This window comes from Salminus brasiliensis, chromosome 6 (assembly GCF_030463535.1).
Source record: "Salminus brasiliensis chromosome 6, fSalBra1.hap2, whole genome shotgun sequence".
NCBI lineage: Eukaryota > Metazoa > Chordata > Actinopteri > Characiformes > Bryconidae > Salminus > Salminus brasiliensis.
Window position 1 is genome coordinate 37,556,962 of NC_132883.1, and position 27,128 is coordinate 37,584,089.

The following is a 27,128-nucleotide window of genomic DNA, read 5'->3' on the forward strand; positions in this document are numbered from 1 at the left end:
GCAGTAAGCAACTAAGAGCAGTACACCTGAATTCGGATACAGCCAGAACATTGCGATACTTCAATCTTGATATCATTATTGTTGCCGCCATATGAATTTTATTATATCAATTACAAAATTTGAAAACACCAGTGTAACCATTTCATAATCAATGGACAGACAGAAGTGATCCTAAAATTATTTGCAATGAAATATCACTATATTAACTTACATTAAAGTTAAAGGGGAATTCCACCAAGGTTTCTAAATTGCTGCATTAATAAGCAGTTGCGATGCAGACTTCTGACTTCTGCAGACTTCTGATGTGAAACCAGGCATCTGAAAATCGAAATGCCTCTAAAAGCCACATCAACAAAGCTGACACCACAAATGGATATGAATATGCTGCCTTATGATTAGGACACTGTGTTAGATTAGTTTGAGAAGGTTCAGGGACAATATCCCTCCTCTCAAATATAAATGTTCAGATATAATTGTATTGTAAACATCACGCCTCATAGTCCCTGTCACCAAAACTGTAAAGCATAGAATCAGAATTAGAATCAGACTTTATTGGCCAAGTATGCTTACACATACAAGGAATTTGTTTTTGGTTACAGTAGCTCACAGTGCACGATAACTGACATTACAGAAGTAACAAACACACCCAACCTACACACACACACACACACACACACACACACACACACACACACACACACACAGTGACATACACGCACAGACACACCTGTAAACTTAACATGTGCAGAGTTGTATATTTAAAGTAAAGTGCTAAGTGCAGCAGTAAAGAACAGTGCAGACTGGATTAAATAGATATAAATATGGAGAACAGAGGAGTCACTGGTTGAGACGGTAGTACAGATTGTTCTGAGACACTATCAGATAAATAAAGTGCAGTACAGAGAAAGGAGAGTGAGAGAACATCTGGATAGGATGTATGTATGTAGTAGACTGTATTCAGAAAGTAATGTTGTAATGTTCAGCTGTTCATGAGTGTGATGGCATGTGGGAAGAAGCTTCTCTGTAGGAAGAATAGATTTCTCTACAATTAACCATTTTACATCAGACCAGTCTTATTTAGATTAGGTTTAACTTCCCCTTACAATTGAAAAATTTGGCATGCATGCAAGCATGCACTTTCTCAGTGTCTTTTAACCCACAATATGTGTATTGGAACATACAGTGTATTGGAAAACTGCCTACCTATATCATATCTAGAATGCTGATAAAGAAAATGTCCCACCACAACTGCAAACATTTTCCTCATAAGAAAAATGCACAAATGGCAGCGAAAGAGGTGCGATGCAACAGTCTCTCCACTGACTAGCTTTTTATAGTTCTTTATTACCACCACACTCCTCCAGATTCACTCTGATCCAGTGTTCACACTGAAATGCTCATTAGGCATCTAGCTCTGGGCTAAGCACTCTTTTCTCGTGCCAGTAATATCGTCTAAGCCCCTCACTTCAAAAGTCTGTGACTAAAAGCCGGGCTTTGCGAAGCTCGTAATGATCGCCTCCATTGTTTAAGAGCTTAGCAGAGATCCTACAGAGAGGAAAAAAAACAAGCATTGTAAAAACAAGTGTCAGGGACTGAAGGCACAAATCATTGCCATGAGTGTTTATGATCTCTAATAAGTCGTCCCAGTCAGAGCTCCAGATTGATTCTAGGGTGGTCATTATAGTTTCTGTTAGGAATCTAGCAGTGCATGAACTAATCAAAGTTTAAAAAATGGCCAACAATAAAAAAAAACACACTCAACTGAACAGTAACAAGCTGGTGAAAGTGATATAAGGAAGCCATTAAAAAAGACTCATATCATACATACATATCATACATTCAAATTGCTAATGTCATTGCAAATTTATAAAGAAGATCAATTTTAACTTTTAAAATGTAATTTTTTTTTTTATCAAGTGATCCTGGAATCGAATATTCGATTAATTGCTTCGATTATTCGATTGGTTGATTACATTTTGTTTCTTAATTTTATAAATGTACAGAAGAAATACATTTATATACATTTTCTTCATGCAAACTGCTAACTGTTCATTACCAATTTGTCAAAAAGCTACCTGTAAAAAAAATAGCAAGCAAAAACTAGCAATCGATTAATCGATTAATGACTCGAATTAACTTAAAAATTAATAAATAAATAAAATACACAAACTGACACCTAATTTAAGTCACATTTTAGTGGATTCATTTTTAATTTGTCAAGAAATCAAATTATAAATAATCGATTAATCGATTATTCGAGTAATCATGACAGCCCTTACTGACATAAAAAAGAAAAAAAAAACAGTTCCATTTCCATTAACTTCCCAGTGTTGATGGACAGCATGGCAAGTGGGTAAAGCTTTGCGTACAGTACGAGAACAGATGCCAAAACAGGCTGTGCGTGTCAACCTGGATTAATACCACCATTTGATTGTTAATACATTCTCTCAGAAGCTCTGTCATAACTGGCATGCAGAAGCGTTCTGAAAGCTGCGACTCCATCAGAGACTCAGGGCTGTAGGAATGCATCCAAAAAGCAAAGAAAATAGCTCATTAAAGGGATACACCAGTTGTTGTTATCATAACCTCTATTTGCTGTATATGTATGTATGCACATATTTACCAGAGATGATATGCACTCATATTCAAAACTGGGTTCTCTGAGTGAAGGAAAATGGAAACGGGATTTTCTGCAAGCACCAAAAATGGTTCTTCTAAGATATTGCTATAAGGCAAGAAGGAGCTGTGAGTGTGAAGAACCCTTAAACTGGTAAAGAACCTTTACACTGACTTCTTTAAATCTTTTAAAGCTCACATATACGTGACAGGTAAAGGTAAAGGTGCACGTATTTGTCACTGTACTATGGGCAGTGTGGCAGAGAAAGCAAAGAACCCTTTGTAGCACCTTTATTTTTAAGAGTGTAGGCTGAAACTCGCTCGCTCTCTGTACTGCGTTCTCTCTCTCTCTCATTCTTTCTCTATATCTCTCTATCACTTATTGGTGATTTCAGTGGATTTCAGAAACTAAAGGTTCTGCAGGGATCCTAGCGGGTCTTTTAAGATATTTGAGCCGTTCTTTGAGCGGAAACATTAAAGAACCTTTACACTGTCTTCTTTAAAGCTTGCAAGGATTCTTCACATGCACACTTATACATACACCTCTTACCAAAAATGGTTCTACCACAGCATCACTCAAATAACCTTTAAAAGGTTCTTCACACACATACATCTCTTACCAAAACCGGTTCTTTAGAGAACCAAAAATGGTTCTACCACAGCATCACTCAAAGACCCTGTAATGGTTCTTCACACACATACATCCCTTACCAAAGCCGGTTCTTTAGAGAACCAAAAATGGTTCTACAATAGCATCACTCAAAGCACCTTTAAACAGTTCTACCACAGCATCACTCAAAGACCCTGTAATGGTTCTTCACACACATTCATCTCTTGTTCATTTTTTTTTTTAGAGAACCAAAAATTCTGGTTCTATCATAGCATCCCTCAAAGCATTTTTAAAGGGTTCCTTTAAAGGGTTCTTCACACACATACATCTCTTACGAAACCCGGTTCTTTAGAGAACTAAAATGGTTCTACAATAGCATCACTCAGAGCACCCTTTGCAGCATCTTTCTGTAGAAGAGTGTAACTGATGCTGTGAAGAGTGAACTTGAGACACGCCTGTAATAGAAGTCAATGGGCAGTTGCTGAATTCCGTCACTGTAGGCATTAGTAAACTGGAGCACGTGCCCCCTGACTTCTGTTGCTTTCGGGTTTTTGTCTCGTTCTTTTGAACTAATTTAAAGGACTAATTAAAAATCGGTCTCGTGGTAATTAACCGCGCGCTCCAGACGCAGCAGACAGGCAGCAGGTGAGGAGAAAAGAGCACACACTGAAGTATCCCTTTAATCTGGAAAGCAGCATCGGGAGACTACGAGGCATGATGTTACACGCAGCCCCAGCAAGCAATTAGCACATAAGAGAGGAAAGCTTACTGTGTTTCTCTGGCAGCGCTGCGAGCTCCATTGCTCCGCTGTCTTCTGCAAGTTCGGCAGGGCGAGTGTGTGCACGCACCGGTGTGCGCGTGTGTAAGTGAGAGAAAAGCGAGAGAGAGAGAGAGAGAGAGAGAGAGAGAGAGAGAGAGAGAGAGAGTGTGTGAAAGAGACTTCTCTGATGGTAGTGCAACCGAGAGCAGGGAAGGGGGGCGAGGCTGTGTGTGTGTGTGTGTGTGTGTGTGTGTGTGTGTGAGAGAGAGAGAGAGAGAGAGAGGGAGAGGGGAAAAGGAAGGACAGGTGTGAAAAGAAAAAGCCTGCAGAAATAGAGGAATGCTGAGAGCAGGTAAGAAGAGAAGAGAAAGAAGAACGTGCAAGATGAGAGAGAGAGAGAGAGAGAGAGAGAGAGAGAGAGAGAGAGAGAGAAGAGTGAGGGAGGGAGGGAGGGAGGGATAAAGAAGGGGTGTGAGAGTAAAGTGCAAGAGCGGAGAGAATGAGATAATAAAGCAGGATGACAGGGAGAGAGAAAGAGAGAGAGAGAGAGAGAGAGAGAGAGAGAGAGGGCGAGAGAGGGAGCAGAGGTGTTTGAGTGTTTACATGTAAATCCTTTATTATCTAATGCAGTCTCTGTGGGAGAGCTGACATTTGCTTATCTCTCTCTCTCTCTCTCTCTCTCTCTCTCTCTCTCTCTTATGTTATGTTTCCTATTCCCTCTCTATCTCTCTCTATCACACAGTCTGTATCTTATATTCTCTACCTCTCTCGCTTTCCCTAATTCTCTATAGGTCTTTCTCCTTCTCCTTCGCTCAGCCTCTCTCTCTATTTTCTCACCCAGTCGTTATTTCTCCCTGTTTGAGCTTCCTTGCCAGCCTTCTCTCTCTCTCTCTCTTCCTCTCTCTCTCTCTCCCTCTGTCTCTCTTTCTTGTAATGTCTGTCGCTTCCTCTCCCTCTTTATCTGTATCTTATTCTACCTCTCTCTCTCTCTCTCTCTCTCTCTCTCTCTCTCACTGACTGCATTACACTCTTCCTTTTTCTCTATCTGTATCATTTTCTGCCCCTCTCTCTCTCTCTCTCTCTCTCTCTCTCTCTCGCTGTCTGTATTAATCTCTTACTCTTTCTCCATCTGTATCATTTTCTGTCTCTCTCTATCTCCCTCTCTCTCGCTCTGTATCTCTCCTTCTTTCTCTATCTGTATAATTTTCCGGCCCCTTCTCTGTATCTCTCTCTCTCCCTCTTTCTCTATCTGTAGATCCTGCCTCTCTCTGTCTCTCTCTCTCTCTCTCTCTCTCTCTCTCTCTCTCTCTTTCTCACTTACTCTCTCCCACTGTATACCCGTGTTTCTCTGAGTCTGTATTGAGGGTCTCTCTCTCCTTCCCTCAGCCTCTGACTCCAGAAAGAGATTTCTCTGTATCTCTCTCTGTCTCTCTCTCTCTGTCTGTCTTTCTCTCTCTCTCTCTTTCTCTCTCTCTCTCTCTCTCTCTGGGCTGAAGTGTGTTCAGTAATCATGGCTCCAGTGCCATTATTTTTGACCCTCTCCTGAAACCCCAGCCACAAGAGTCACTCTTCACTCCTCCCATTCCAATGTTTTCAGTTTCTATTTTTTTTATAGAACTCCAAGCTGATGAAGGGGTACACAGTCACACTCACACTCTCACACACTTACACTCACACCTCCACCTCCCCTAAAGGTTTCCTGCCAGGCCAAATAGCTTGTCAGGCAACACTGGAATGGTAACCTTATTTCCATAGCGACAGCAGAATGAAACAGCCCTGAGGTATCCTCGAGCCAGAGAACACACCAGTGACCCTTGAGACTGGAGTGTGTGTGTGTGTGTGTGTGTGTTTGGGATATAGAGGAAAGCGTCACTGAAGCACGAGACGTAAGAAGGTCTCTCTTGAGGGTAACACTCTGTGGTAGTTTAATTTTAGGGTGGATGTTATCTTGGTGGTGTGAATCTCTACCATTGCAACAACTTAGTTCAATAAAACAAATGATTCAGTGAAAGGATTTGATTCAGTTGATTCAATTTGACAATTCTGAAAAGATTCAGAAGTTTATTTGAAAATGCACTGAACAGGAAAATGCAACCGTATGTTCAAATGATTCTTTGAGCGATGCCATAGACACCGATGTTAAGATGAAGAGCCTTTATATCAAGTGGAGAACCAGCCAGTTCCGAGACAGCTTCCACCCCCAAGCCATTAGGCTGCTGAACGGCCAGTAGTAACAGTGTATCAGTCCAGTCCATCACAAAGCTATCTCACTGTTCTCATCACACAAGATCTCTCATCACACCTCCTGCACACACACTCTGCACCCTGAACTTACTTATTGGAACTGTGACAAACTGCTCAGTCACACTGCACCCACCAAAGACGTCGCCTCACTAACACTACACTTGAGTTCACATCCAATGAACTCAATGTAATATTTCACAGATTATATATTAAACTTATATATTTTATACATATTGTACGTGTATAGTGTATATATGGTGTATGCATAGTGTAAGTATAGTGAATGTATAGTGTAACTATATGTGTAGTGTAAATATAGTATATGTATAGTGTAATTATAGTGTATGTATAGGCTATGTTTAGGGTATTTATAGTGTGTATAGTGTAAATATAGTGTGTATAGTGTATGTATATATTGTGTGTGGTGTATGTATGGTGTATGTATAGTGTAACTATAGTGTATGTATAGGGTATGTATAGGGTATTTATAGTGTGTATAGTGTAATTATAGTGCATGTAAAGCGTATGGAAGATGTATGTATAGTATGTATAGTGTAAATATAGTGTATGGATAGTGTATGGATAGTATGTATAGTGTGTATAGTGTATGTGTAGTGTATGTATGGTGTGTGTATGTATAGTGTATAAACAGCATGTAGAGTGTATGTATAGTGTGTATATTGTATGTTTAGTGTATGTATAGTGTAAGTGTGTAAGTAAACTGCTCCACAGCTCAATGCTGGGGGGGGGGGGGGTGTTACCTCTCTAGCCCACACCTGCCCTTTAGCATGAAAAATGTGGATCCTTTGAGATAAAAAAAACACATTATTTACACTCCTACATCTCATTTACAAAAAGAGTGTAGTTTTCAACCATCTTCCCACACACGATATTGATTCCACCTGGCCACACACAAGCAATTGCCAGGCAGAAGGCTGCAGACATAACCAGCTGTTGCTCGGTGGGTAGGTAGCGTTTGCTCTCAGGGACGGTGCTATTTTCACAGTGTGGTTCCCTCCCTTGTTCCGCCGCAGCCAGTAGACACTGCAGATTGATCCCACAGGAACAATTTAGCATTACAGAAGTGAAAAGAAGGAGGAGAAGCACGACTGAAGTTCACTCATGCTCTCTCTCTCTCTCTTTTCACTGATGCCACTAAGGCTCATCTCCATACGTGTCATTACCGCCACAGCCAGACGCTGTCTCTTCTTGCATCAGAAACTGCAGTTTATGGTCCTCATCCTCTAGGCCTGATCTTCAAAAAGGCTTCTTAGAATTCAGAACCCCTTGACCAGTCACTTTGTTACCACCTGTGTACACTCTTTAAAAAAAGGTGTGATTCAGTGATGCCATACAAGAACCACTTTTGGTGAGAGGTGCAACTGAGGGTGTATTTATACAGCTCTGGGTCCATTAAAATGAACCCTGGTGCAATTGCTCTATTAATGGGGTTCTATTAACGCTGCCTTTCGAACTCTAGTGCACAACACAAAAAAATAAAGGCAAGCGTGATTTGGGATGTAACCATAGTAACGTAAAATGTTCTAGGTTTGACGTACGTTGATCCGTGGGAATAAAGTTATTGCATAGATCAAGCAAGACCCACAGACATACACCCTATGGAGTCTTCTACTTGCAGCCTTCTGTCATTCAGGCGTCATATGTCACCAGACCCCCCCCCCCAAACTTTGGTTCAATTGTAAAAATATAATAATTGTAATAATTGTAAAAAAAATAATAAAAGCAAACCAGGACTAAAATCGTACACTCATCTTCTTGCTAGGTCCGGACCAAGGGAACCAATCCACCCAATCCACATGTATACACACACCCTGAGCTTCACTTGATTTCAAGCTTCTTTACCAGATCAGAGGTTCTTCACACCTTCCCACCCATCTCTGTCACAAACATGGTCCGGTTGTTTACGGAAGCAAAAGTGGTCCTTCCTGTGTTCTGAAGTGGCGTAGCTCAAATAACCAATTGAAGCAGCATTATTTTTAAGGGTGTATGAGGCCAAGGCAAGGATCCAGTCTGAGCACTAAGGTTAGATGCTGGAAGCTGTGCCCGCCTGCCTTCATGTTGTTCCCTTTGTTCTGTATTCATGCATTCGCACAAATTAGCCTTGATTAGCCTTGATCTCGCCGTGCCGGCACTCTAGGGGAAAAAAATCATTTATTCATTCTTCTCTGGAATGAGGAGTCAGGCATATTCAATCCAGCGGAATCTGTGTCAACACAGCTGCACGGTATTTCTCTGGGTGTTGGAATGAACGACAGAACAAATGAATGAAAGAAAGAATGAGCGAGACGTGTTTTTGTTGCCTCGTGGGGGGAGTTTTCTGGATTAAAAAAAATGTGCAGCTAGATTGCACATAAATTGCACACGTTCAATATTTACATCATAAGACACGTGAGACAATGACAAGAGGAGGGGGAAAAAGGGGGTGTTTAAGGGGCTGTTTGCATTGGTGTTTTCATTTAATGGTAAAAATGAAAGTATGTAATACTGATTAGCAGTGGACCTTAGCAGTGAAACATCACATCCTGAGTCCATTACAATGATTTTGAAGATGTTATTTTAAGGTAAAAATGCCACATAATACTGATTTAGACTGCAGAATTGTTCTCAGCTCTGCTCTTATAATGATGGCTCCAATTGTCCAACAAGTAAACATTGGTCAATATGGGTTTTAAGAAGACATTTCTTCCTAAAAATGGTTGGTGAATAAGGCCTAGTGTGTTTTGTTGGTAAATCAAGACGTTATAGTATCTTTTCTGAATCATTTACAACATTCCACCAGCTTATTATCACAAACCCCAGAGCAGGAACGTTCATGTTACAGCGGCAAAGAGCACAGCAGGGAGATTTCCTCAATGATTGTAAATAATTAAAAACGAACCACATTACGTAAAAAAAAAAAGAAACACACACACACATACACACACCAAGAAACAACGCCCACATTATGTAATACTGTGCTGTAGCAACAGGTTTTATTATCTGACAGTTATCTGGCAGTAACATCCAAGTAAAGTCTGCTACCAAAAGAAGCATAGAAACATTTTGACCTTGTCTTACCTAATATCTCATCAGTGAGACATTCAGAGTGCTTGGGACTGTCCCCTTGTGTTCTATCATTCTATAAAACAGAAGTACTGTGCTTTATTCATAGATATCGTCGCTGTCCAGAGAAAAACGCATCCTCTAAATGGTGACTTCACAGAAGAATGGAAAAATGTTCTTAACTTTGAATGGAAGTCAATGTAAAATGAAAGTTTATTCCAAGTAATTTAGAACATTTCTATTGGTCCATTCATCCAGAATTGTTTACACAGTGTACAGAGCGGCTACAGGGTCGAAATGATGGAGAAAATAAAAATTTGACAAAAATGGACAGGAGCGATATGCTGTTGATTTATGTAAATTAATAAACCTGTGTTCTGATTCATTGGCTGCTCAGTGTCATTAAAGTAGTCTGAAGTTTGTTTGTAGGCTCAGAGTTCAGTACGAGCAGGAAACTGGTCCAAACATTAAAGCTTGTCATCAAAAACGGTGAGCTGGAGCAGATCTTTCTCCACCAGTCTACTAACTGTGCCTGAAAACAGTGGAAAACACTCCTATTCATTCACAACGACTCTGTGCTTGCAGATATGAGGTCATATCCTATAAACAGGTGTGATTTGAGCCTCAGTTAGCTGGACGTTCCTGGCTACACATCGCTGTCCATTGACCACTGGTTCTTTAACTTGAGTAGATAATGGCTTGTTTCAGTCCCGGTTTGGCCGCTTTCTATAATAAATGCAGCCGCGTTGCCACTCAGTCTGACTAAAGGGGGCACATTCCAGCCGGAAAGTGACGTCACATTTTCTTGTTAATTATGTCAAGGCAATGTTTACTTACATTCTTTTTAAAGAAAAAAAGACTATATATATTAATGATATATTAATGATGGCCACAGCTGAGCTTATGTAGAATGTAATTATTTTATATTTATTTGCCAAGTAGTCCCAAAGGGTTCACTTAGTTTTTCATCCTGTACTTTTTTTCTGTATTCTTTAGAGCTCTCTACTGATAAGTTTTGAGCCATACTGAATGAAAACCTCATTACCATCATCTGGTATCATTACTGTCACAACCAGTTTTGTGTTGGTAATGATGTGTTTTCTATTCTTCAAGGAAAGACTTTATATCATGGGCTACCTAATCCTACTCGTAATATATATATATATATATATATATATACAGTGAGTCCAAGAAGTATTTGATCCCTTGCTGATTTTCTTCGTTGGCCCACTAATAAAGACATGATCATTCTATACTTTTAATGGTAGATGTATTCTTACATGGAGAGACAGAATATTAAAAAGAAAATCCAGAAAATAAATCTAAGGAATATATATTAATTGATTTGTATTTCATGGAGTGAAATAAGTATTTGATCCCTTAGTATTCATTAGCAGTTCTGGCTTTTACAGACCAGTTAGACACTCCCAATCAACTTGTTACCTGACCTGAAGCCACCTGTTCTCACTAATCACTTGTGTGAAAAACACCTGTCCACAGAATCAGACAGATCACACAGATTTCAAGTCTCCAACATGGGTAAAACCAAAGAGCTGTCACAGGACCTCAGAGTCAGAATTGTTGACCTTCACAAAGCTGGAATGGGCTACAAAAAGATTAGTAAGGTGTTGGATGTGAAAGTAACAACTATTGGTGCAATTATCAGAAAGTTTAAAGAGTATAACATGACAATCAACAGACCTCGGCCCGGTGCTCCAAAGAAGATTTCGCCTCGTGGGGTGGCAATGATGCTGAGAACAGTCAGAAATCGTCCTGCAACCACTCGGCAGGAGTTAGCAAATGACCTGAAGGCAGCTGGGACCACAGTTTGCAAGGAAACAATTGGCAACACTTTGCGCAACAATGGATTCACATCCTGCAGTGCCCGAAAGGTACCCCTGCTGAAGAGAGCACATGTGGAGGCGCGCCTCAAGTATGCCAATGATCATTTGAAAGATGAACCAAGTTATTGGGAGAAGGTTTTGTGGTCAGACGAGACCAAAATTGAACTTTTTGGCCTCAACTCCACCCGCCATGTGTGGAGGAAGAAAAATGCTGCCTATGACCCCAAGAACACTGTGCCCACCGTCAAGCATGGAGGTGGAAGCATAATGTTTTGGGGGTGTTTCTCTGCCAAGGGTACAGGGCTACTTCACCGCATCACTGGGAAGATGGATGGAGCCATGTACCGCACAATCCTGAGGGACAACCTCCTCCCCTCTGCCAGGGATCTGAAAATGGGCCGTGGTTGGGTCTTCCAACATGATAACGACCCTAAACATACAGCAAAGGCAACAAAGGATTGGCTCAAGAAAAATCACATTAAGGTCATGGAGTGGCCCAGCCAGTCGCCAGACCTCAATCCGATCGAAAATCTATGGAGGGAGCTGAAGGTCAGAGTTGCCAAGCGACAGCCCACCAACCTTCATGATTTAGAGAGGATCTGCAAAGAAGAGTGGGCCAAAATTCCCCCTGGTGTGTGTGCTAAACTTGTGGTTAACTACAACAAACGTCTCATCGCTGTGCTTGCAAACAAAGGCTTTGCCACTAAGTATTGAGTGTGTTTGGCAAGAGGGATCAAATACTTATTTTCCTCATTGAAATACAAATTAATTAAAATATATTCTTTAAAATTATATTCTGGATTTTTGTCTTGATATTCTGTCTCTCCATGTTAGAATATATCTACCATTAAAAGTGCAGAAGGATAGTGTCTTTATTAGTGGGCAAACAAAGAAAATCAGCAAGGGATCAAATACTTCTTGGACTCACTGTATATATATATATATATATATATATATATGAATTGATATGTTTTTTATTATTTTGTCAGAGCAGAGAAGTTTTAAAGTCTGGGTTGGGAACAATGCCAAAATAGCAACATTTTGATTTAGATTATTTTTTTTTATTCTAAAAGAAATGGGAATCATAATGATTTTGGTGGCAGAATACATAATATATTCAATACCTAAGCTGTTCATTTTCTAATAACGTATTTCTAATATGAGTTTATAACCTGGGCTCAAAACGTCCCCCTATCTGAAGATTCACCCATATGCATTGATCAATACATTTTTGCAGCTTCATTTTTATACGGGCTGTTTGCCTTAAAGGCAAACACTAAGGAAAATCCAGTTTTCCTCATCTTTGGCCACTCTGTTCTGCATTTAATTTACAGAAGCTGCTGGGTGGACTTTGTGTGTGGGGTGTAATGACAGGGAAAGGTTACTGTTCTCCTGGGGCTAGTCCAGCGTTGACTTCAAAAGGCACCTGGCCGCATTTTTGCTTCCTTCCAATCACCCTGACCTCTGAGACCCACAAAAGCCAGCGCCCCCCATTGTGGCCACATAATGCAGGTACATACTGTTTGGCTGGGGGTTGCAAGTAGAGGAGAAGAAAGTCAGCTTGGAATTCATTTCAGCACACAGGAGCATACATCATACCCTGATGGGTCAGATATAGTGGCATTCAACCCAACAGCTAGCTTGTTTGTTACCTGACAGAAGCGTCCTGGATCGTATTTGCCTGGGCTCATTAACCGTCTGAGGCAATTAGTGCTTATGGTTCTCCTGGCAAACTGCGACAGAGTAATAACCGTTTGCAGAGGCCCAGCGTGTGGGCAGCCGCGTCTTGCTGGAGAGCAAATTAATTTGCGAATAATGAGTGCTGTTGTGGTTTCGTGGGCAGTTGCTAAAGAAAGCTCGGGATGGTCGTAGCAGAGCTCGTGTGAAGTGCAGGTGAACATCCAGTTTAGCTCAGACACTAATCTGATGTGGTGCACATGATGCTTCTAAGATCAGTGCTTCATGTGACCTATATTCTCTGCTTTTGAAAGCTGGGCCTGAATCCCCTCAGCCATGGCTAGTCGTGTTTCTGGGATGGGCTAACTCTGTGGTAGTTAAAGGGATTGCTGCCTCTGTAGACCTTTGTAGACCTCTTTCAAACTAACAGGAACAGTAAACAAAACATTTTAGTAAAGCTTTTTAAAAATTATGAATTATACTTCCACTGTAAGGGCGCCAGCAGTGTAAATGAATGCGGATTTTTTCTTTTCCTTCATATATTATAACACAATGCTTCATCTAAGGGCCATGGAGGTTACTTTCTGTAATGAATATTAAAGAACGTAGCAGACACTTTCAGTGCAACCCTCATTTTTCAAAAGATGCCACTGCGGTTTGCCTTCATATCTGTATGTGCAAATCAGACTAGCCAGTCCACCATTCTTTAGATTTCTCTCAAAGGTACGGCTTCAAAAGAGACACATCTTATAAAGATCCCAGTGTTGCTAACAGTGAATGAAAGCTAGCGACTTAGCCTGTTACTTACTGACCTCTACAAGAACTGATTCACAAAGCTAGCTAGTTTGAGGGATCCATAATATTTAACATCAGTTATTTTAAGCTAATATTTTGGGAAAATACGGATTGTAGGCCAGATTGAGGGCAATTAGACAGGGACTTAGGAACCGAGGTAGCTAGCATGAGTTTTTAGCAACAAGATTAAGGGCCCTATTTTAGCGATCTTTCGGCGAGCCATCAATCGTGCACTGCGTAGCTTGATTTAGGGCGTCAGTGTGTATTTGCTATCTTAGCGGCAGGAAAAGTGTCCACAAAATGCATGCAAGTCTTTTAATTAATCATGGGTGTTTTTTTGGGTGTAACGTGCGATGAACCAATCAGCGTGTCACTCGCCATTCCCTTTAAGAGCCAGGTGTGGTCTGACTTTGGCAGATTGCTATATGAATGGGGCAAAGCGGTGGTGTACGCAGTGTTGGGCTGCACGTGCCTGTGTTGACAATTCACTGCCAAGATAGCAAGGAACGTCTGACTGTTGACGTGTTCCTAGATTGTTTTCAGGCAGTGAAGCTCCTGTGTTTTCTTTTGCCACGATAGCAATACGCCAGAAATCTACCTGAACACACCTCATTTCAAGACCACCGCACCCATCGGCGTAGATGTATTCACAAGCATAGACATTCACAAGCACCGCTGCTATTTAAACGATGCAGGCGGTAGGCGTGAAAATAGACTGTTGGTGGGGTGTAAGATAGCAATTAGCCTCGCAACGCGCCTCGTGCAGGGTGTAAGATACTCTTTCTTACACTTAGTTTTTAGTGTATCACTAGCTCATCAACGTGGTTCATTACCTCATTCAAACAAGAGTAGAACATGAAGAAGAATGTGGCCAGGTGTTAGCTGTTAGCTGTTAACTCAACTAGGCCTTGCCTGGGCTAATTGCCATGTTGGTCTTAGCTGTTAGCTTGGGAAAAGTTAGCTAAAGTTCCAATTTTCAAATGGAAACAAGTGGCTAAATTTTCTATGAGCACTTTTCTCTCCTTTTCTTGGAAGATGGCAATGTTGTGTGTGTGTTTGTGTGTGTAGTGTAGTGTAGGACTTTCCAGGAGCCTATTCTTCAACGCCAACAACTCTGAGAGCTGAAATGCTGTGAGAGTAGACTCTGAAGTTTATTGTAATTGGTTTGAGGGACATTTTTGATGGTGGTGTGTTTGGAGTGAGTAGCTCGAGTTTGTTTAATTACCAGGCTTCACGCCACACTAGTGCTGCTCACCAGCTGTTGTAGGCACACATTCTGCTTACAGAAATGTTATGTCTGCCTTTACGCTCCACCATCTTGCACCCGAAGTCTGGAAAACTTCTACAGCTTCTAACCAACTGATGTTATGTCGTCTCCTCATCCATTGTTTTCATGCTACCTGACATTACCATTAATTATCACATTAACCTCACTGTGATCTGTAGCTATGGTGGTTATCTCATTGTTAACAGCTAAGTAGTCACTAGTTTGCCATGGCCTGATCCAGGTCTGAAAATGAGTCCCACTCCAGACTGTTCTTAACCTCTTTTTCAGAATGATTCCAGTATCTTTTTGTCATTTGCATAAGGCCACAATGTTTGCTGTGTTTTGCTGTGAAACCTCTTTCAGTCAGTAAATGATTCCGGTCATGTGAGATGTCACTGTCTGCTGGCAGAGCCTAAGTCACATCATTTTCAGCATTCAAAAAGAGAATTTCTCCCTCCCTGCTGGGATGTATTGACAATCTTTTTAGGAATCTAGCAGTGACATCTCAGAGGCTTATGGTTTTTGCAGCCTGAAATATGGACAAAACACACACTGTCCTTTTGCTGGGTTTCTGTAATCCACTGCTTTAATGAATACGTCTAGTGGAGCTAGAATGAAAGCGACTGTAGTCTAGGTAGCTTTGTCATATAACAAGCATTATCATTCACTGTTGAAACAGGGCTAGCTTTTCTGATTGGAGTATTTCTTTTTAAAAGTAACTCCGAAGTCATTCAGGTCATGTGGGATGTTGCGCATTGCTGCCAGGAACTAAGCCACATCATTCAGCATTCAGGAAAAAAAAAGACATTTCTAGTCTCTCCTTCCCTGCTGGGACATATTGACAACCACTTTAGGAATCTAGCGGAGACGTCTCAGAGACCTTCACTCCAGCCTGGAGGACAGGGAAAAGAAGATAGATAAGAAGATGCTCTTTTGACTTCTCATGGTTTAATATTTCATTCACATACGAGCGAAGCTAGCTTTCAGACTGTGGTGCATATACACACATTATCCTTCCTCCTCAGAGTCACAAAGCATTTAAAATAATGGAGAAAACAAACTCAAATGGAACCAAATCACTCTCTCCTGGGAGGCCAGAGATAAGCAGCATTCTGCCTGTCATTACTCCTGTTCGAGTAAGCCCACTTAGGCTGCGGAATCAGGCCGGTCGTGCATCTAAGCCCGTAATACTGAGAGCCCCCTAATCACACGCCCAGGGTCTCTTTCATGCTGCCGTATGACCTGCCGCAAATGGTAATGAGACCAAAACACCTCAACAATTTATGCATGTTCTAACTCGGCCCCTATTCCAATTATAGGGGAAAAAATAAGAAAACGCTCCAGGATAATTATACCTGCTGAAGATAATATGTTTAAAGGTCTCATGGACTGTGAATTAATTACACTTTGGATCCGAAATACAAATAAGCCATTCCAATGCTGCCTCATAGAAACGAGAGAATGAAAAAGAGTAAAGAAAATAGTTTGGTCATAAATCTTTTATCAAATCATTTGAAGGGGTCCATATCATGGAAAATGTCATTTGCCTCACCTTTTCAAAATAAAAGACTTTTGATGTGCTAGGCAGACCAATGGTACCCAGTTCACACAGCTATCACTCACACAGCATTTTGTAATGTCACAAAAAGAAATCATTTTACCACATTTCCAATTATTCTGTATACATATTCATTCATATTTAAGTTCCAATGAGTGTTTCAACCTCCAAAAATGGAAAAATGTTACATATTTCAGCCTTAAAAGCAAAAAAAACACCCTGCTGTTTACTTATGTGACAGATATTAAGGTTTTTAAACAGGCTTTTAAATATTAAATAACTATGGAAAATAATTATGGACAAAAGTATTGAGACACCTGCTTATCTATTGTTTTTTTCCTGATATCAAGGGTATTAAAACAGAATTTCTGCGGCTTTTGTTGGAGTAACTGTCTCTACTGTCCAGGGAAATCTTTCAACTATATTTTGGAGCATTGCTGTAAGGATTTGATTGCATTCAGCGATGAGCGTTAGCAAGGTCAGGATGTTAGATGATCAGAATTCCATCTTATCCCCAAATCCACAACTTATCCCAGAAGTACTGGATGGAGCACCACTATTCCAGAGAACACAGTTCCACTGCTCCACAACTCAATGCTGAAGGACCCCTCTAGCCCACGCCTGGCATTAGGCATGGCGCCAATGGGTTCATGTTTATCTGCTCCAGAGAGTCCTATTGTATTGACAATATTTCTCCACAGGAACTACACAAGCTGAGTGTGTGTGTGCATTTGCACATCTGTGTCAGCAGTGGGTGCAACTTACATGCATTCATTAGGAGGGGTATCCACAAACATTTGGACATACAGTATTCATATATAAGATCTTTATAAGGTGACCCTTTTTCTAGATCACCAACAAACCTTTCTCTTGTGAAATCCTTTAAGGGCTTTCACACTAAGGACTAATCATTCATATTAAGGTTCAATAGTGTGACTGTTAAGCAATAACCTTGTATCTCTATTTTTACTATTTCTGGCAGTTGTTCATTACACTGTGTTCAGATTCCATGATGAATGGACCAATAGAAAAGCCCCAAACTGACAGGGTAGAAAAACATTTCACACTGACTTCCATTGACAGTTTTGACATTTTACCCCTTCTCCTGTTCAGTTATTATTTTAGGGAAAAAAATGGGTATTTAGTCACCAAGCCTTATATTTAATATATCAAAATATACATAAAATACATGAATGTAAAAAAAAAAAAAACTAGGGAGAGACATTTGCCACCTCAATAAAACGTAATGATCATAAATTGATCATATTAGTCAAGGTCTATTTCAGAGGACCAGCACTGCTGAACCCATCAACACGTCTGGAAGGCAGCTCTAAATATCAGCACTGCTACAAAATAAAGCAGTCAGCCAAAAAGGAACCGGAGACAGCTGACTAACCCCCAATTAAAAAGTAGTAAATTACATTCTTAAGTAACCAAAACCACAGGGATTCTAACCTTAAGATGCCTTTAAAAATCAATAAAACCTTGACGTTTATAAAGAAACAGGTTGTTTCGAGTGTTACAAGCTCTCGCAGTTCTTTTTCACAAAACGAGCCACCCGGAGAGTGGTCACTTAAGTGCACTGGTCATAAAACTACCATTACGGCTAGCGTGACTACAAATTTGACCTGTGGGTATTCCACATACCCCTAGTCCACAGTGCCATTCACATTCTCAGAGACAGATTAAGTTACACGGTGCCCCTAGAGCAGTTGGGGGTTAAGTGCACTGCTCTTGTACAACAGCGGCACTTAAATCGGAAAATTAGTAATCGTTCCCAGAGGATCTGTGTTAACCACAGAGCCCCTGAACCACCTGCCCCTTCTACAGGAATGCAGATTTAAGTGAAAGGCCACCACTAATCAAGTCTGGCCATCAAAAGGTACTTCCACAACATGCATTCAGGCACTTTTACGTTCATGATGATAATGGCTGCTGTGGGGCCGTACTGGCAGACACATTTGACCACACTGGACTAGACTCTGCATATACTAAGGAAAAGTATTGAATGAATCTCCTTCATGTTCTTTCCTGGTTACTATCTGCTTGCATGGTGGTGAAGTGGTTCATGTGAGCAGGTTATAATCCCTTTGGGAGGTGGAGAGATGCAGTTCAACTTCAGGACATCGACACTAAGCTTGATTATTGGCTGTAGAATTTGCACAATTAGCAATATTGTTATGACCCAAATTCAGTTACACATTACCACATATGAGCATTACCCTAACTTGAACTTTAATTAGAAAATGAAATATTCCCAAACTTTCTTGTCGGCACACTTCAGGGAATTTCACAAAGAAACCAGCAATCACACGCCTCCAAGACATAAAATATGCATTGAAACGCCAAAAGTTAAAAACATGGACCTTCTACTTGGTATTGGTAATGCTAATCTCTGCTGCCAGCCAAAGAAAGTCCAGTTTTTACTGCTGGGGTGGCGCTATGCTGCCCAAGTCACGTCAGAAATTTCATATTTATGAGATGAGAGCACATAAATGCTATCACAAATTCGCAATTACGAGTTGGAATGTGGTAATAAAAAATGCTAATAACTACATAAATTATAAACATAAACACAAATGAATACATGCTAAAACTTTTTATTGGCTTTGTTCTTTGCTTGTTTGTTTTGTTTGCAGTAATTTTAAACATACTTGCTCTCCGTTGGCAACAAAAAAATGGGGTTTTCCCTGGGTGTTCGTGTTGTTTCCGCCCAAAGCCAATTCCTTTCCAAAGTCAAAATCATGTCACATTTAAGTACGAACTTCCAACTTGGACTTGAAGGCAGCATTAGCCTCTACTTCAGTTTGTGTGTTAAGTTGCATAACCGACAACACGTGTGCTAGCTAGCTACTGGGCGGTCAACATGTATACCATGTGAAAGGCAATTTTCTGACCTTTTTTTTTCAAGACTAAGCCTAAACATCACTGTGTCATTAACTGTCTTAACCTAAAAGCTAAACCAAATCCTAAATCTAACCCTGACCCTAAATGTAACCCTTTGAAACCAATTGAAAGAAGCATACAGATGGGGAGTGTAATTCGCTTGGTAAAACAATGCTCTATATGCCACTCAAATGACGTATGCATTTGTTGACAAGTGGAAGTGGGTGAATCATGCGGACTGACACAATAGGGTGATATTACAGGATTGCACACAAATATGACTCGGGGTACACAGGGTTTACACTTCGTACATAGTGCAGTAGCAGCGTTCTGGCCTGGAGTGGCAATGACAGAGATGCCATTCTCACATGGCACATTAAAGAGAACCTAGGAACAGTTTCCAATTCCCACAATATCAGCACTCAATTTTGTTTTTAAATGATCAAAAAATTCCATTTAAACAATTATGATTCCAATTTTAGGCTTTTAAAGAAAATACCAGCAGTGTATGTTGATCATTTCTGTGCTTTTTTACATATTACTGTGAGAAACATGAATTATACAGATTTACAGCTCAATTTCCATATAGATATTGTGTAGGAAAACTCTGAAGTATCCCTTTGAGTAAAAATTAGACGTTACCCTACTAAATCATTTACTGCAAAAGAGCACAGTGGAGGCTATTAAGCCGAAACAGCTGAGAACTGCATCCTCAGTTGGGATGTGAATTAGCATCTCTGGTGTTTTACACTGCGGCAAATAAACAAAAGTCAACGGCTCCAGTTCCAGAGAAAATGACCATGAATTTACACAAACGGCCCCTCGTATTAGGCTGATGAGGCTGTCTGATAGGAGCCTAAATGCAGCATTAAAGTCCGCTGAGAGGCTTCTCGCTAACTGGGGACGTATTTACGGCAAGCCGGGATAACATATGCCGAGCAGCATCTGCTTTTACTGATAAGACCTAATGATCTTTGTTTCTTTCTGTTTCGAGCAGCTCGTCAACAGAACAAAACAGAACACACACGCTCACGCACACACCAAACAGCACAACGCATTTGTTCCTCCTCTTACAGTGGAGCCATGTCAATCTTAATGTGCAGCGAGATGCACAATATATTGGTGGTTAACCATTGTTGCGATACTGGTTTTTGCAAAACTGATATGGCAGAATTATGCAAATCAGCCCTCTAAACAGTTTCCGAGGTGCTACAACCTTTCTTTGCCCACTGTTACAGTCATATCAGACTATTATGACCAGTCCTGGTTTGAAATGAACTCGGCCCGGGGTGTCACAGATGCCCCGTGACAGGGTTTGCTGAATGTATGAATAAGCGGGTACACCGTACACAGTCAGTTGTAGCAGAGTGCAAAATGACCTGATTTGACTGATGTCCAAAAGGGCACAATAATAAGGTACCGGGCGAAGGATGGTAGCATCTCGCTAACTTTGTTGGATGTTCTAGAGCTGCCATAGTGAAGGTGTGCAGAGAATGGACGTATTTTGAGTGCCTCCCTATAGAATAAAAATGGTGCCCCAGAGGAACGACAACTCTGGCAAGAGCTACAGAGCAATCAGCGTGCCACTGTGAACCAGTTAACCTCTACAATGAACACCTTCCATCATCTAATACATGTCACAGCATCTCACTAGTGTCATCTGAGCCAACAGTGTTTATTCCAGCCATTATGTAGGTCTCATAATGTTCTGATATGACTGTGGAAAGGTTGTTTTAGTAAATATTGGGCCTTTAAGTAACCTAAGCTTATGTTTAGGTACTGTAACCCATCAGAGGTTAATTATATAATAATTATTAAAAAAAACAATGCAGACCAATCGTGAACCATGCCCTATCCTATCACTGACTCATCACTGCTCATCACTACAAGATATATCTGTAATGCAATCACAGTATCAAACTTTTGTCCATATCAAGTATCCCTGATGTGTTAACTCTCATAGCATTTTGAGTGGAAAGTGTTGGGGTGGCTGAAATCTATTCCGAATGAAATACACAGTCTCTTCACGCTGCTGGTGGCGGGTTTGCTAAATTATATTAAAGCATGCTCCAATGGAGTGTCAACCAATCAAACAACTGGCCCAAAGGTTTTAGCCTGATGCTTTATGTATGAGGCACGAGGAAACTAACTCCATCTCCATATCCATCTCGTCTTATTGGGATATTGATTTTTTTCTTCTTTTTCTGTAGCTTTCAGATGCTTGTAGACCAAACACGCCCTGATTGCTTTGCCGACCCTTCTGATCAGGTCAACAGACATAAAAAAACATGCGTTTGAAGAAGAACCCAAGACACTACATACATACCAAGTACCAAGACTGAAAAGATAAGATAAGGCTGGAACGAACGTCCTGCAGCAGTAAACTGGAAAACCCAAGAACCAGCAAATACAAATCAATGCCCTAAAAACACATCATTTCTATTGAGCGTGCTTATCAAAATTCCAACATGACAGAGGAGCTGGTTGGTTGCTTGGTATGAAATATTGAAAAAGCTCAGCTCTCTGTGTGGTGCCGAACACACACTTCAGTGAGGCTCAGCGGGGTAAGCCCCAGGCGTTCGGCTTAATATCATCAGAAAACAATAACGGCTCTGGTCGTCTCCTCAAACCTCTCCTCCAAGGCCCACAGGTGTGTATGAAATCAGAAAGTGAATCGGTCAACGCTGAGGTAAGACATCAAGGTGCCTGCCTTTTGGCTTTCGTTTTTTTTTTATATTGCTTTGAAATTTCCAGGCCTGCATTAAAAAGGTTCAGAGATTTGAAATGCTATTCAAAGCTCAACCTCGAAAGGTATTTAAGACTGTGTTCCAACTTTGCTGTAGGTCCAATGTTTTTAATCAATAGACATGAAATGGAAAAAATATATAACATTAAGATCCGACCCACCTTTCTGATGCCCTGCGACTTTTTAATTAAATTCTCCTTAAACTGACAACTAACAGACAACAGACAGACCTTCAGTCTGTCACACTTCATACTTGAAACTTAAGTAGCTCTTGGTACAGATCTGCTTTTGACCATTGCCATCAAGTTCTTTGGTCAGGTTTTGCAAGGCGCTTTTGCTCGCTCCCTGGATACATCTGCGACTCTCGCTCCAGCTAGGCAACCCTCTTCCACTTCGCGTCTCGGCCTAGCCGTTTATGGTTCTGCGGCTGGTTCCCCAGTCCCCCCCCCCATCCCCCACCCCCCCGTTTTGTGTAGTCTCTGCGTGATTCACACTTAGTTTTCCCTGTAACCTCCCCAGGCACACTTATTAAAACCCAGCAGCACGCATGTTTACCATATCCTATGAAGATTAAAGTTGGTCCTTGGCCATGCCACCACTTAAATAAATTAGCATCAGCTTCAGCCAGAACATCACTCTCATTGAGTCTGGCCTGTGTCAAGGAGAGTAGGAGAACAGCTACAAGAAAAACTTGTAAAAGACCTGTATAACCAGCTAGAGAAGGATAGCATCTAGTGGATGTCAGTGCAGAGCGATAGGAGTGCACTTCTGTGTCGGACCATGAAACAGGCTTATTTCAGAAAACAATCCCCGGCTATATCTACAGACAGAGCCCCCATTTCTCTTTTCTGAAGGAGCACCGGAAAAGCACTCCTCTGTCGGAGGTGTGGAATGGCCTGAAGCGAGCCTTTTCAATTCCGCTGTTGACATTTTCTGGCCGCCGTGTCTCTCTTTGAGCTTTTATTACACTTGTGAAAACAAAAAGTTTCTAAATAGATCTTGGCTTCTAGTAAATGAAGGTGACCATGTCCTTTTTTGGGGACGTGAAATTTGAATTTTTTAATTAGGTAAATTAGGTTCTTTTTTCTTTGTTTATTTTAAGACACAGAGCTTGAAAAGAAAGAAGATGATTTAACAAGGTAAGCTACTTGAAGCCCCTCAGCCATAACATCCTAACCACGATGGATGTCCATGTGTCCTCATGTAAATGGCGCAGAGCACCTTTACATTGTATGGAAGTTCTTTATGCTCTAAAAGGCTTCTTCATCTTCCATTACACATTTCAGAAGTGTCAAATGTGGTTCCTCAAGGGTTCTTTAGTAAAGTGCAGTGGCTATGGTGCTATGTTTAACCATCTATAACCTATGTAACTATTTGAATCTATTTATGGTTCATTGCCTGGTCAAACGGTTAACCCCTTAAAAAACCTATGGCCCGCCAACAGGCCGAAAGTGTTATTAGAAACGTCCATTACCAAATAATAACCCCATCAGTTTGTACAGAAGTCCCTGCAGTTACTGAATAATACATACATAGTATGTTAGTGCGGATTGTTTTTTTTTACCTGTAATCCTTGAGAAAGCCAAACTTGGGGAAGAGAGTGAGGGCAAGGCTAAAAGCTAACTCAGCTACAATATCTTCAGCTTGCTTTTTTTTTTTACAGTGTGAAAACTATAATGCTATAAAACTGGGGTTCTGTGAGACCATCAAAGTGTCTATATAATATAATGCAATATAATATAATATAATATAATATATGTGTACAATATATAATATAAATATACATAAACATAAATAGCAGGATTGTAAATAGGCTTTGTTTACCTGAACAAATTCACATACTTACATATTTTTACATTAAAAGTCCCAATGGACACCATTAGATTCACAAAGTCACTACTTGTTATATCAATGTTATTTATATTTATTCTAATGTTAGTATTAATATTAATATTAGAGTAAATAAACCCTTACTTCCCACATAATTAGCATTGTAAATATAATTTCCTAAAAGGCCTAAAACCTGTGTAGTACTAATAGTTCATTACTATAAAACCTGCATATGACTCTACACTTGTTCAGCAACAAGGCCTGCAGGCTTATCTATCCCACACCAGACAGAGCCATCAGTGAGACGGAGTCATCAGTGACCACTAATAGCTTGTGAATGAGTGATCATAATATTTAAAAGGCATCCCAATTTCCCAGACAGTACGTACAGCCCTGAGCTGAAATGAATAACAGCTTTTTTTATCTACATGGACAAACTTGCACAAACGTGAAATGCTAGGGGTCCAAGCACTCAACTCCTTCCCGAGGTTCTAGCTAAAATAGAAACACATTTCAGTTATTCAGGAGGGGTCAGTTTTGTTATACAGCTCTGCACTTGAGCATGTCCTGCACGGCGGGGCCTTGTTTGAACAAAAAAATCCAGAACTCAGAGCCAGGCGAGATTGGATTGAAGGAAAATTAGCTGTCTAATTTTAGGACAGAGGTTGTTCACAATTCTCCGGGGCACAAGCAAGTGTTCAGACAGTTGCTGATTACAGTTCTGGAGGCAGGCGGATCTCGCTGCATCCCAGCATAATCAACGAAATCAATATGAGGATATTCCTCAGTAGAAATAAACAGATGTGCAGGGAGATAACAGAGGAGGAGAGGAAGAACAAGGTGTTTTCTGATGGCTATGATAACCCCCCCCCCCCCATAACCCCCCATAATAACCCCCCATGTCCCAAGCACATCAATGAAACTGCTCTTTTTCTCGGGGAAGAAAGGAGGGAAAACGAAAGCTTTAGAGGACATGCATATTAATACTATCGCAGTCTCCCACAAGGACTCTTGCCCTATTTTTCAGAGAAACAAATAGGAATGGTATAAACGGTCAGGAAAAGGACATCGTTAAAATAAAGGGCTAGAGTTGGGGCTGGGGGCACGTTAAGAGAACACTCCAGTGTTTTTCAACCTAATATACATACATAGAAGCATATTGCAAAACCTTGTGTCTTCAAAATACAAATGGGAGAAGGGAAAACATTTCCCTAGTTTAAATTTTCTTCAAGGTCATTTTGGAGCATTGTTATTGGTCCATTCATTGCCATTTTTTGACAGATTGTAAAGAAGAACTGCCAGATTCATATTTTCACAAAAAGTGAAAAGAGATATAAGGGTGTTTTGTGTGTGTGTGACAGCGCAGATGGCGTAAATTACCATGGTCAATCAGGAAAGTATAATTGTATTGTGAATTGTATTGTAGCTAGTGGCTTAGTCATTCGATGGATACTATAAAGCACAGCTTTTGTTTCAAATATAGCACTTTTAAATGTTAAATTCTTATATACTAAAAAAATAACATAAGGAACATAAAAAATACATAAAGAAAGTATCAAAACAATACATAACTGTATTGTATAAAGTCAAATTGTGAATATTGAATATTGTTGAATATTGAAAATCATTTTGATGGGTTTTCCTGAACTGAAAGCCCATTGACTACACATAATAAATGTAACTATAAAATGTAAAATGTAATTCCATAGGGGCTTTTCAAGGAAGAATGTGCTGAGAGTGGGTGGAGTCTTCATATGCTCCTGAGTGAAAATGCATAGATACCAGAAAAGGATTGGGGAAATGAGTGTAACTTTGTAAGAACAGCATCTGTCTCAAGGCTGTTTTGTTAAATGGTAATGGTTGTAGTTCGGAATTGTGTGTGTCTGTGTGTGTGTGTGTGTGTGTGTGTGTCACATATTTCAAATCAGGTATTTCACCAAATTCAATAATTACATATAAATACATGTGTCACAGTCACACAAAAAACTTGTATCTCCTTTTAAAGTAGTAACTTTAAAAGAGTTTTTTTTTTTTTACTTTTAATGAAAGTCAATGTAAAAAGATTTGATTCTGAGTTATTTTGGAAGATTTCTATTGGTCCATTTATTATGGAAATTTGACCCAATGAAAAAAAAACAACAAAAAAAAAACCTGCCTGTACAGTGCCAGTGACTGTAAATACAGTCATATTGTCCAAGTGATATGTATGGTTGATTTTCTTAGTGTAAACAAGTACACAAATCTTTTAGTAAACAAACTTAAATGTTGTGTTTTTCTGCATGTGTTAGAGTGACAGTTTCTTCTTATTTGTTATATACTTAATCATTCTACACACATAACATACAACACATGCTTTTTTACACACATTTTATGTTTTTCTTGTTAGCAAATAAACATTAATATAATTAATAGGTGTGTGAATGATTCATTTTCACTTATTTTCAATTTCAACATAATGAATGAAATATTATACTGGATTATTGTGTGTATTATTATAAGGTACTTATACCTAGTTACTTATTGGGTAACCACATTATACAGTCGACCAAAGGTAGAGTACATGCATTCTATTATTCATACAAACATACCAGCAAACACACACAGACACACAAATACAAGCATACATATTCACGGTCATGCACACAATGCATTATAAATGGGGCTCATGAAAAAAAATAAAGAGAGTCAACACAAACATACAGTAGACACAGTTTTCCACATTAGTGGTGAGTTCATGCAATGACAGTGAGTGCTGCTCTTCACTAATGCATGAAGCAATTCAATTTTGAATATGAACACGTGTTCCGTAATGCAATAAAATACGACTTTAGGTAATTATAGCTTTATTATATAATTACGGAAGTGAAACACTGAGTCCCTTTGTACTATTCAAGAAAGGGAACCAAGTCTGCCCTCTACTGGAAACCTGGAAATGAAATAAGACACATCAGCAGACGCTGATCAGAAGCTGTGTTTGAATTAAGGTTTGAATTTGTGGCATCTAAACATTCAAGGAATAGCAGATTTACAGATTTAGAGTCGCCTCTATGTTTCTCTCATCATGGTGTATGTAATTCACATTGATAGAAAAGGATATGCATACACACGCGAGTATGCTGTGGAATTGGATTGTGGGAAAAAGCTGTGATAAAAGGTGTGAAATGACTTCTGAAATCCAGGGTGACTCAACGCCTACTCCCCTGCCATCACTGAAAGTGACTAACCACACTGA

General features: G+C 40.1%; 1 protein-coding gene across 3 annotated transcripts in view; it reads right to left on the bottom strand.

Annotated features, from left to right (window-relative positions):
• The window catches only part of plch2a (phospholipase C, eta 2a), a 176,547-nt gene that overhangs the window by 143,592 nt on the left and 5,827 nt on the right, over positions 1 to 27,128 (bottom strand). The window contains exon 1 of one of the 3 annotated variants that reach the window (XM_072682285.1): positions 3,996 to 4,266. The exons of the other annotated variants lie outside the window; for them this stretch is intronic. Coding sequence (XP_072538386.1) covers positions 3,996 to 4,026 — 31 coding nt within the window. The 5' untranslated portion in view covers positions 4,027 to 4,266. Of the gene's footprint in view, positions 1 to 3,995; positions 4,267 to 27,128 lie in introns of those variants that run through there. 3 annotated transcript variants of the gene reach the window in all.